Raw genomic sequence first — 13,003 nt, forward strand, 5'->3', positions numbered from 1 at the left:
TTTTTCCTCTACGCATGTGTTTCAAATTAAACCAGATATATAATTTACTGAGGTGAGGCTGCATATATAGGACTGCACTCTGCAGTGCAGCATATATACGTGGAAAAGCAAGCATATGGATGTTGTCGAGTCGAATCTCTGATCCAAGTGTTGGCCTTTGTAATCATCCTTTATTAGGGAAATGGTTGGAGAGTCAGCAGAAGATTCTGAGGAGCTACTGCTGTCTCTGTCCTGGTGGAGTCAGCAATCACTTGGAGTCTCCCATTTCTAGGTCACTCCAAAGCGCAAGTTTCACTTTGTGGGATGGGAAGGTAAGAGTAGCTAGCTAGCTAGGTTAACACCCCTAGAGATGGAGCTTGGAATCTCACTACCTTTTTTCTTCTGATATTCAAAAAGAACATGAAGCCGGGTTTGACAGGATGAGCTCGAAATAATTCATAGAAAAGAATACCCTGTTTTTTCCTATTCTCAACTCAGTTTGAAAGGACAAAAAGTTCAAGCTTACAAAAATAGATAAACAAAATCTATAATCTTGTACCCTTTTTGGTTCAGCTTTTGACAATTCTGATAATTCATTAAATTTTAATGGGACAAAGAAGAGCAATGACCAGTCTCTATTAACAATCTAAATCAAGAGGCCTGTGAGTTTGAAGTTATTGGAACATGAATCTATCCATTATCATCGTCTCGACCACAACCACAGCTCCTAGGTTTAGGTCTTCATTCTTTCCTTTTCTTGGATACCTTATCTCACTTTCTTATGTGCTTTCATTTTTTTTTTCTCAAATTTAAATTAAAATTAAAAAGGAATTCCTTTATTCTCCTAAATGAAGAAATTGAATGAAATTCCTCCCACTTGTTCCTTTTCCTTATCCAGTTATTCCCCCTCGTTCTTTCCTTTTCTGTGGCACCCAACCGAGCACGTTTCCTGTCCTGCAATCTTGGACTTTCCTTCCCAACCCTCACCCCTTCGACCTCCGCGTGTCCGTTGATGCGTCTCCATCAACTATCATACTTCCCCGCGACCCAGCAATCGCACAATTATTCCATGCCCAATTCAATGCATTTCCTCTCCTTTCTCGCACCAATTTTCCATTTTTTTTTAATTCCTGAACAAGCACAAAGAGCTGCAACTTTACTTTTATAACAATTTCCAAGGATCGAGGCTCCACTTTGGAGTGTGCATGTTTGCCATGAAAATACTAAAACACACTGTAAATCTAATTTATTGTTTATTTTAATTTAATCTCTGATGATAAATTTGCACCTGTTGCAGCAGTAGGTGCGAATTAGGATGACGAGCTCGTGCACTCTGCATCATCTCGTCTTTCTTGACGGAGACTGCCATGACAACTACACTCCGGAAGAGATAATATCTCCACGCTTTTATTTCTTTTCTAAAAGAAGAAAAGAAAGAAAAAAAACTCTAAAAAGCAAATGGAAATCCAAATTTAAAAATAAATAAATAAAGATTACCGACACGCAGGAGAGAGCAACGTCGAATCTTGTTGCCCCACGCAAGGAGCAACGACTCCGAGCGAGTCGTGCGTGTCTTGGCTTTGGCCTGGAGGGTGGTCGAAAAGTCAACAAGCAAAAAGGAGACGAAGAGGACAGGACACAGTGGATTCCAAATCTGCATCCCAATTAATCCAAAGTTTTCACACTAATTATTATCAGACCTCCTTAATTAATTAGTTCCGTGTCGACATTAGCAATATTACAAACAAACAAAAATAAAAAAAAATAGAAACTCTCGGCTACATTATCATGAGTCAACTTTTGCAGTGGCTTTGGTCAACGAGCAATGTCCAACATGGTCGAGTGCCCTAACTGCTCCATCTCCCAACTTAGTTTCAGTGCAACTCCATCATGCATCGGCACGTAATCCTGCATGAACTCCGTTATGTTCACAATTTCCATTTCCTTCCCCATTTTTTTCAAAGAAAAAAAAAGAAAAAGAAAATCTCGATATATACCTCGAGGTTGGACAAGAGTTCATGAGCAGTCTGCGCTGAGATAATGATGTGCCTCGCCGCCGGTGCGATGAACCCCTCGTCCACCGCCTTGTCGATGAAGCAAAGCAAGGAGTTGTAGTAGCCGTCCACGTTGAGCAAACCCACCTGCCATTGATTCTCATGGATTAGTTAAGCTCTGCGTCCATGGAGCTCCCATCATCACCAGGTTAAACTTACTGGCTTGTCATGGATCCCGAGCTGAGCCCAGGTGATGACCTCAAGGAGCTCTTCTAGCGTGCCGTAACCACCTAATTAAAGACACACCAAATTAACAGTGGATTTCTAAATTAAATGTACTGTGCAGATCTGGAGAGCAGAGCATGCAGCAGCTAATAATTCTGAGGAGCACAGTGGTCACCAGGCAATGCTATAAAGGCGTCGGCTTGGCGGGCCATCTCCGCCTTCCTCTGGTGCATCCCTGAGACTGCTCTCACTTCGCCCACTGTCTCCCCTGTTATCTGCAACATGCATCACGCCTCCATTAAACTATTTGGTCGAACGACAAAATTATAACTCCTATTATACTGTTTGAATTTGGAGTACCTCTCTCGGCATCAGAGTTCTCGGAATGACTCTGCAAAACGAAACCATCACAGTTTATATTATAAAACAGACATACAGAGAAAGAGAGAGAGAGTGAGAGATTCGTAACCCTAAAACATGGCGACCGCCGTCGTGAACTGCTTGAGAGACAAGGCCCATGAGGCCGACACTCCCCCCTCCATACACCAAATCTATGTTCCTTTGAACCTGGAAGGCACTCAAATACAGAGCAACTCTAAGAGACCATCTTCTTGTCTTCATTTTTTAAAAAATTTTTTTTTTCTTTTTTTGGTGTAGCCAGCCATCCGATCCGTCTTCTGATAAAGGAATTGACAATACAATTTGGTAAAAAAAGGAATACTGACCAGTTCATGGCCGAGTTGGATAGCAGCGAGACGATAACTATCTTTCTTGCCGGGGCTACTTCCGCAGAAGACACACACCCTCCTGAACCTGGAAGTGGATGGTGATCTCTTCGCCATGACAGCACTCTCTGCTTCACTTTCCATCAAACAGGGGACTTGATAGCAGTAGCTCTCTGTTCTCGAGTTTTACCTCTGATTTCTTGCACATCTTCTTGGTCCTTTTTAATGAGCCTATAAAGGGATGTGAGAAAGGGCACAGTGCAGGCGCAGCTAGGCGAGTGGGGGCCTGAGACGCCGAAAATTAAACCAATTTAAGGTCATAAAACACTAATTAGATGGTGATAAAAAAATAATAATTCTAGTTAACGTTATTGAATATTCCTGAGATGACCGGGGAGGGGGAGAGCGGCTGGAGCAAGAAATATTAAGAAAAATATTAAGTTTCTTAGAAAATGCAAAGTGGGGCAACCCAACACAGCATTCGAGCTCTTTGATTGCTTGGCCAGAGCAAGAAAATAGCAGGTGGCCCAGAGAGAGGCTGGAAGGTTTAGCCATTCATGGAGATTAACAGTGGACAGCTTGGTTTCCACTTCTTGTTCTTTCACTTCTGCGCTTCTAATTATTTGGCCATGGAGGTTGTTCTTTAGAGCAGAGGCAGTGTCTCCTGATTCAGTGGCAATGGCAACTCTAAATAAAGATTAGCAGGAAAATTTAGAAAAATAATGGGTCCGGAGTTTGCTGATTAATTCATTATGTTTCTCAAATGAAAATCCATGCACGTGAATACTTTAAAATTATTTTAGTGTATGCTGACCAAATCGATCCGTGCTAAAGAAGCACTAATTACCCGTCTTAAAGCATTTTTTCTGGTCCTAAAGTTGGGTCGAGTCAAAGTTGAATTGCGTCATTCATCAAGAGCACAAGAAAGAAAATGCTTTTTTTTTACATAAAGAGAAAAGGTAATGAATTTGTTCAAAGTTAATCCCACAATTTAGAGATATTTATCCAAGTTACTAGAAATATTTTGAATTGAAATTACAAAACAAGTAGGAAAGAATGAGCTGTTTGACATGAATGAGTTGATGGAAAAATGAGCTTTTTGATATGACTAATTTGATGGAAGATCGAGCTGCCTTGTATGGTTGAGTTACCTTATATGAATGAGTCATCGAGTCAACCGAGTACCGAGTCAGCCGAGTTAGCTGAGTCAGCCGAGTGCTTCGAGTGTTAATCGCTGAATGCTTTGAGTACTGAGTCATCGAGTGCTCTGTGTGCCGAGCCGCCGAGTCAGCCAAGTATTCCGAGTGACGAACATCGAGTTAGCCGACTATCGAATGTCATTCGAACCCAATCGGGAAAGCGACGGGAAGTGACCCCAAGTTCGAGTGGGTTTCCAAGTGCTAGGAAACAGAGACATGAGGCTTACGTTCAATATAATTTTCTTAAGACAAATTCATCCCCCTCCGATGGTGTTACAGGGTCACATTGGATGTTAGTTTCCCATGATACAATGGCAAGACCACTAACATAAATTAATATAGGTTATTCATGGCGAACTGAGAGAGTACAAGAATGCTATCATGGGTAGAGCTATCGAGCGGGTGTACGACAGAAAGAAAGAACAGGGGAACGAAGTTAGAGGAGCTTTTTTTCTTTTGCGTCTCGCAATGTGTTTTTGCTTGTGCTCGCATCCTTCTTATATAGGAGCTTAGACCTATGATAGTGTTCAATGGTCGATTAATGACCATTTATCACCATTACTCGTCGAGCTTGAAAATCCAATATTTCACTCTGCCAGTTACGGATTCTACATTATCATTCTAAGAATTATACCTTCAATTCTCTTTGAAGCGGCCCTACTTTTTTTATTACATAGGTGATCTCACCAAAGTAATCCACATTACTCCACTAGATCATTAAAAGTTGTATATTAACGTCCATTGTTTCATTGAGTAGTTTCTCCATTAAGTTGGTATAGTTAGGTTGCCCCATTAAACCTCGTTCTTGAGATCTCCAATCTGCATATGTTAGATTTCCTTTGCACCAACATTTCCCATTAACATCAAGCTCATTTTTCGCGATGACCTTGCAACTAACTCTCTATTTAACCCTTTACTTAGTGAATCCATTAAGTTATCCTTTGACTTCACGTAGTCAACAATATTAACTCTAGTTGAGAGTAGTTTCCTAATAGTATTGTGTCTACGACATATATATCTAAACATACTATTATACAGCTGGATATGTATACAACCAATTGCTGATTGATTATCGCAATATATGTAAATTGTTGGCACTAGTTTTGACCATTTAGGAACATCTTTTATTTGTTAAGAGCTATAAGATTCCATCATGGATTTGGTTATTATAGTTTTCTTAGAAGATTTTCACGAAATGGTTGTACTTCTCAAAATGAATACATATCCACTTGTAGACTTAGAGTCTTTCATGTTTGATATCCAAGTCGCATCCTTGTATCCTTATATCACAGCAAGATATCTCATGTAGTATAGTCCATAATCATGAGTATATTTCAAGTACCTCAGTACTCATGTTATCCATTTCTAGTTCTTAACATCGAAATTACTTGTGTATCTAGTTAGTTTACTTACTGTATAAGCTAAGTATGGTTGTATACAATTCATTAAGTATATAAGACTTCCAATTACTTGAGTATATTCTATTTGAGAGATACTCTCTTCTCTATTCTTTGATAGATGTTGACTCATATCTATCAGCGTCCGTGCTAACACAGTATCATCCTTAGTGAATCTCTCAAGAATTTTATCCACATAATAAGATTAATAAAGAACAAATTCTTTTGTTATTTTAAGAATTTTAATTTAGAATCACATCAACTAGGGTCATGTCTTTCATGTCAAATCTTGAGTTTAACACATTTTTAGTAAATTTTATTATCCTATCATTCTTGCCAATAATAAGTATGCCTTCTAAAGAAAGACATAGATGATATAATCAATCTCTTTGTCTTTAACATAGACACATTTGTCATATTCATTGATCTTAAATCAACTATCCTTCATGGCATTATCAAATTTCTCATATTATTACTTTAGTGTTTGTTTCAAGATGTATAACGATTTCATCAATCTACAAACCATGTTTTCCTTCCCTAGCATATAAAATCCTTTAGGTTGTTCCATGTAGATTTCCTCTTCTAAACCCTATTTAGAAAAATAATATTTACATACTCAGCAAGATACCCTAATGAAAGTTACCAATAATAATATTAACCTTTAGCAAGATACCCCCATACTCACAAGGATTTATAGGATGATTATCTTCCTTTCCATAACTCATAAGAGCTCTTATATAATTTTTCTGGGCTACTTTATTTAAAAGATAATTAGATATTAATATAGTTTCTCCCCCACATGTACTCTGACACTCTAGGGCTCAATTGAAGTGCATTCATCAATTTTTTCAGAGTAAGATTCTTTCACTCATCAATACCATGTTGTTGAAGAGTATAGGGAGTTATTGTTTCATATCTAGTCTTATATTTAGTACACAACTTAGTAAACGGTGATATATATTATTGTCTCGGTCACTTCTCAGCACCTTAATCTTCTTGTTAAGTTGGTTTTCAACTTCATTCTTATAGAGAATAAATTTTTCTATAGCTTTATCTTTACATTTGAGAAGATAAACAAATAATATTTTGTGTTATCATCAACAAAAATAATGAAGTACTTATTCCCACCACATGTTAGTATACTTTTAGGTTGTACATGTTAGTGTGGAATAGGTCGAGTGGTTCATTGCTTCTTTCAACATATTGAACAGATGACCTTGTCATTTTTGCTTCAACACAAGTCTCACACTTATGTTTTGGATCAAGGTGGAATGTACGAATGATTTCCATGTTAATTAATCTATGTAGCATATTGTAGTTAACATATTTTAATCTACCATGCCACAAATACAAACACTCAAGCATATAAATAGAAGAACTTTCATTCTTATTAATCTTAGGTCGAATGACCATTACATTGAGTTTAAATAACCTATAAGATACATAGCCATTTTTCACAAATATTTCGTTCTTATACAAAACAACTCTATTTGACCCAAAAATAATGCGAAAATTGTAGGATCGAACTTAACGCTAGAAGGAGGGTGAATAACATTACAAAATTTAAAAATGAGCACATAGTAAATACAATGGTTGAATCAATTAGAGCTAATATAACAGAAATAAAATTTATTTAGATTGATTCAATCAAGTAAGACAAAGACAATAAAAGCAAATAGTAGGTTTAACTAATAGTTTAAGCATGTTAGTTGATCAATCAAACCAGAAGTATAAACATGTAGTAGTTATAAAATATAATTCTTATTTCTAAATTTCTCATAAGTAGATGTTACGAGGTCACAAGTGCATGGCTACATCATCAGTAATAAAAGATATCAAACTCAAAGGGAATGGATATAAGCACTAGAGACTTAGCACAACGAATTAGCTAAATAATCGAGAGTTGTGAATTTACGCACGTAAAGTAAAAGAGAAGTAAGAGAAGAGAGAGAGAGAGAGAGAGAGAGAGAGAGAGTAAGAAAAGAGAGTTGGTTGAGGAAACTTGGTCTAGGGGAATGTTCTAGGGGTTTAGTTTCGTTGTGATGCTAATTAATGCACTAAGAATTTCCCATATCACATCCTCTATATCCTTATGTGCATGTAGAAAGTCTAATGCAATACTGACATTACCCCGTGATGGTCATGTCAAAGTGTCATCTCTATTGGTATCTAATGCTACTAAGTAGACATGGCTGCTGGTTGCTATACCCGGATACTATTTTGCTCCCCTGTACAAAAATTTTGTACAAGCACAGAACTTTTCCTAGCTATCCATGTGCTCTACTGAAGTTAAACTTGGATTGCAAACGATGCTTAACATTATTAATCCAAGTTGCTCTTCAGAAGTTAAACTTGGATTGGAAATGAAACTTAACATTCTTACTCCAAGTTTAACCGATGTGTTCTTCATAAGTTAAACCATATTATAGAAGTTGATTAAATATCTATTTCAAAGATCGGCTTCCAGGTTAAACATTGCGAGGCACTAGACCTTCTTGGGTATGAGATCATCCACCACTTCCTTGACAAAGCCTTTTCAAAGAAATCGAATATTTATTTTCTTACAATAAACTAGGTTTAACTACAGAGACCTCAATAGAAGCACAATATCGAAACATGAAATCGAAAAATAAAATCGATAACAAAATGATAGCCTATTGTGTTTGGGTTTTCAAGATATAAACAAAGAAGATGAACTAGTTATGATGCGGAAACAAATAACTAGTTATACCTTTCTTTGTAGCTTATAGACCTCTTGATATTCTGTTGTATTCCTCTCCTTCTCTTGGACGTCGTGTGGGCGACGATCTACCAAGATGAAATCCACCCAAACTTTCTTCTCCTCCAAGACTCTCGAGCCACCAAGGGATGCCAAAATAGGAAACTTCCTTTCTCTTCTTCTTCTCTTCCAAGTAGCCAGCCACCAAGGAAAAGGAACTTCTTGATGTGTCACCGGCCTTGAGAGAAAGAAAACAAGGAGCAAGGGAAGAAGCAAGGGCCGACCACACAAGGATCAAGAGAGGAGACTAAAGGTTATATCATCATGAAGGCTCCCTCTCCCTCTCTTTTATAATCCTTGCTCAAGTTAAAAAAGGAAAGTTTTAAAACAAAATTAAAACTTCCTTTTAATCCTTGTTAATGACTAAAAAGGAAAGTTTTAAAACAAAAAAAATTAAAACTTCCTCTTAAACAATACATGGCCAACCACACAAAAGCACAAAAGGAAAGATTTAAAACGATTAAAATCGCTCTCTTTTAAATTTCCTATTGTACATGACAATAAAGGAAAGTTTTAAAATTAATCTCTCTTTTTTTAAAACATGTTGACAACTACAAAAAGGAAAGATTAATTAAAACTTCTCCTTTTAAATCATGGTTACAAAAAAGGAAAGTTTTATCAAAAATTAAAAATCTCTCTTTTAAACATTATAGATAACTACAAATAAGGAAAGATTTTAACAAAATTAAAATCTCTCTTTAATCTTTTGTAGATAGTTATAAAAGGAAATATTTTAAAATTTTAAAACTCTCTTTTAAAACCATGAGAATGGCTATAAAAGGAAATTTTAAAATTAAAATTTCTCTTTTAAATCCCTTCATGAATGGCTACATAAGGAAAGATTTTAACAAAAATTAAAATACCTTTTATTCTTCATGTGGCCGACCCTTAGCTTGGGCACCAAGCTTTGGCCGGCCACCTCTTGGCTTCAAATTAATGCTTGTCCGGCCTTGCTCCAAGCAAGGATGTGTCCGACCCATTACTTGGGTAAGAAGTGGACTTTGTGGATACAAGGATTTATAGAGGCTACAACAGGGACCGAGAGGAGGAATTGATTTTGGTCTCCCGATGAGCTTGAGCTTCCCATGTTCGCCCCGAACACCTAACTCAAGTTCATCAATAATAACTCATACCACTAAAGAGTTATTATTGCACTACCGCACCAATTCCATATTACAATATGTCCTCCTTTTTATTATGAGTGCGCTAATCTCTCTGTGTTTAAGATATCGAATGTCCATTAATTAAATGAGTTACTGACAACTCAATTAATATCTAGCTCCAAGAGTAGTACTACTCAACCTTATTGTCATATCGGACTAAGTCCACCTGCAGGGTTTACATGATAATCCTTATGAGCTCCTCAACGGGACATCACCAACCTAGATCACTAGGACACAGTTTCATTCTATAATCAACAACACACCATATAAATAATATCATTTCCCAACTTATCGGGCCTATTGATTTAACAAACTAAATCTCACCCTTTGATAAATTAAAGAAATAAATATTAAGTATACGTGCTTGTTATTATATCATGATTAAGAGTACACACTTCCATAATAACAGAGGTCCTGTTCTTTTTTACAGTCAGTATAAAAAGGATAACCTCAAATGGTCCTGCTCAATACACTCAGAGTGTACTAGTGTAATTTTATAGTCAAGATAAACTAATACCAAATTACACTACAACCATTCCAATGGTTTGTCCCATTCCATCTTGGTTATGAGCAACTATTTATAATTTATAAGGAACTGATAACATGATCTTCTGTGTGACACCATACACCATGTTATCTTCAATATAAATTAAATGAACAACTACATTTATCATATAAATATAGATATTTGACCAATGTGATTCTTATTTCAAAATAAATATTTTATACAAAAAGCTAGACTTTTAGTATACATTCTAACAATGACTGCCTAGGAAGTCCAGTTAAAGGGATATTTTTGTCACTAGGGCCCCCCCAGTCATACGTTCACTAGGATACATAAGACACCTACTAATAATGGATTAGAAATAGCTCATTAAGCTTAATTCAATGCTTCCTTGTAGAGAATTGTCCTCCCTTTCAAGACGATACTCTAGATGTCTGGTTAAAGAGGTATCCTTATCACTAGGGCTCCTAGTCATACAATCTAGAGCACCCCCTTTATGGGGCGAACAAATCAATACAATCATTCAATCAAACATGAGATCTAGCATGAATACTTCAGGTATAAATTCAATGAAATAGATACAAGGCACACACGGTTAGTATTAGCCCTATTACCAATTATGAGATGATTGTAAAGGGATTCCTTTTGTATTATATTTCACTATTAATAAAAGATAAACTTGGTTATTATATTTATTTCAGTTTTGTACCAAATGAATAAGTATAATAATGTCCTCGGTTAGTAGGTTCTAATCTACAATATATATCAATTGGTTGAATTGCTAGTGAGATATTATAAATATACATAGAACACTACTCTTAACTATTCTTAGTCAAATATTAATATACAAGGATAATATTAATGCACTGAGACTAGCATTTAAGTCAACGGATGACTTAATCTCACAAGTCATGGATATGAGATATTAGGTGACACATGAGTATATATTAGAGAATATATACTGAATGACCCGCCATGAAAATATTTCATGGATCGTTATATGAGTGTCATAATCATTTTCATGTGACTATTAGTATGAATAACCCTTTAACCTGAAGTCACTACGATTCCCTACATAAGGCGTTGTATACTTTAGTATCGGTAAATGATGTGCGTAGATTTTATACACTTGTTTAACATGTTTTGACGCACATTCTTATGTTTTATACATGCTTTATCTATGCACTTTCATGTCCCTTGTTTTGCTTTTAACATAAATACTTTTCTTTGTTTGGAGATATGCTTTTGTGTGTTTTATGCTTTCAGGAGTCGAATTTGGAGAAGAATTAATGTCCGTGACTGATTATACAACCAAACGGAGGCTCTCCCTTTGGATAGATCTGTTCTTGGGAGAATTTCCAGCCATCGGAAGGAGATTTCTGTCCAAGATTCGACTCCAAGAGCGGAGGATTGGTTCCAAAGATCACTCGTCGTATCGAGATAAGCATTCCCTTTTACTTTCTTGGGTTGAATCGGGATGTCTTTAATCTTCTTGTCTTCGATTCTTTCCTCGGTTTCTATGGGGTAGATTCTTTGTTCTAGGAAGGAGGGAGTATTTGTGATATAATTTGATATAAGATTCATGGATTTGCCATCCTCTTGATTCAAGGATATTGTATTATTTTGTATCAATCAATCTTGTATGGATTATTTTATTTTGTGCCTAATTACCATTCTTGATTGGTTGTTTGTATTTCTTGTGGAATCTTGCCAAGGAATTTGCTAAATCGTATGACCGAGGGGCGTTGTGACAAGGTTGCCCCGCTAACTGACTTTTTAGGGAATCACCTTTAGGGATAAAGCAAGAACATACAAAGAAGTAGAAAAGATTGATATGCTTAATTCTATATCTTAAGGTGAATTGATTAGTGATGCGTTTCTATGTCGTATGACCGAGGGGCGTCGTGACAGGGCTGTCCCGCTAACGGACTTCATAGGGATCATGGCTCTTTGATCTCTTAGGGTTTAGATGTGAGTCCTTGACTGGTGTTTTCTGCAGAAGATAACCGGTGACTTCTTATGAATACATTTCGATTGAGGACAAGAATTGGTAGATTGTTTTACATCGATGAATATCAAAAAGAAACCAAGACTCCTAGAACCTTATTAAAACTAAATTTCTGCATTCAACCCTTACATCTAATCTTTAGTTGTAAATGATCTTTTAATCGTTCGTTTAGCTAATTTTCTTTTGAGAGATCTCTAGTGATTATAACCAGTCCCTATGGATATGATATTTTTATTATTACTGACGGCGTACCCGTACACTTGCGGTTCGTAACAAGTTTTTGGCGCCATTGTCGGGGGTTGCGCTTATAACATTAGAGATTATCATTTGAGTTAGACTAAACTTTTCTTCTTTTTTTTCTTACATCTGACTTGTAACTAGGTTTCTTGTTCTGTTTTGCATTCTTTCATTACATTCTTTCATTGCATTCATTCTTTCATTCGTTCATTACATTGTTCTTTAATTCTTTTTGTAAACTGCATTCTTTCTATTCTTGTATTCTTTTCTTTTCTTTGTATCAAATTCTTTGATCCTGTTCTTGTATGCGAAGATCTAATCTTACAGGAGAATTACTTCCTCTTGATCCCAAAATTGATAGAACATTTCATAGAAGGAAAATCTTGCAAAGACATCAAGAAGAACAAGAACAATCAACAATGGCTAATAGACCACTTAAGGATTATGCAGCACCTTATGCTAGAGGGTTTCACTCAAGCATTACAAGACCCTCTGTTGAAGCAAATAACTTTGAGATCAATCCTGTAATAATCAATATGGTGCAGCAAAATCAGTTTGGAGGTGGACCGCATGAAGATCCTAATCAGCATTTGGAGGTCTTCTATGAAATCTACGATACCATGAAAATGAACGATGTTCCTTCAGAAGCAGTTAGACTATTACTGTTTGAGTTTTCTTTAAGGGATAGAGCTAAACAATGGTTGAATACGTTACCCCCAAATAGCATTTCCACTTGGGAACAATGTGAGCAGTAATTCTTAGATAAATTCTATCCTCCTAGGAAGACAACTC

The 13,003-nt window shown here is 36.4% G+C and overlaps 1 protein-coding gene across 1 annotated transcript; it reads right to left on the reverse strand.

Moving 5' to 3' along the window:
* Positions 1 to 1,655: 1,655 nt before the first annotated feature.
* On the reverse strand, positions 1,656 to 3,226 carry LOC121974869 (cytokinin riboside 5'-monophosphate phosphoribohydrolase LOG1-like). The gene is made up of 7 exons (XM_042526138.1): positions 2,924 to 3,226; positions 2,668 to 2,765; positions 2,559 to 2,589; positions 2,374 to 2,473; positions 2,193 to 2,263; positions 1,977 to 2,120; positions 1,656 to 1,887 (listed from the first exon to the last, which is right to left on the reverse strand). The coding sequence occupies exons 1-7, from the start codon at positions 3,065 to 3,067 to the stop codon at positions 1,795 to 1,797; spliced, it is 681 nt and encodes a 226-aa protein (XP_042382072.1). The 5' UTR covers positions 3,068 to 3,226; the 3' UTR covers positions 1,656 to 1,794.
* Positions 3,227 to 13,003: the final 9,777 nt, after the last annotated feature.

Source organism: Zingiber officinale, chromosome 4B, assembly GCF_018446385.1.
Source record: "Zingiber officinale cultivar Zhangliang chromosome 4B, Zo_v1.1, whole genome shotgun sequence".
In the NCBI taxonomy this organism is placed as follows: domain Eukaryota; kingdom Viridiplantae; phylum Streptophyta; class Magnoliopsida; order Zingiberales; family Zingiberaceae; genus Zingiber; species Zingiber officinale.

Excerpts from the sequence above, each read along its gene's own strand:
- LOC121974869 (XM_042526138.1), bottom strand. The coding sequence starts at position 3,067 with ATGGAAAGTGAAGCAGAGAGTGCTGTCATGGCGAAGAGATCACCATCC. Across the intron at positions 2,121-2,192 it reads TCGGGATCCATGACAAGCCA|GTGGGTTTGCTCAACGTGGA; the intron begins GTAAGTTTAACC and ends AATCAATGGCAG. Across the intron at positions 1,888-1,976 it reads AACTCTTGTCCAACCTCGAG|GATTACGTGCCGATGCATGA; the intron begins GTATATATCGAG and ends GAGTTCATGCAG.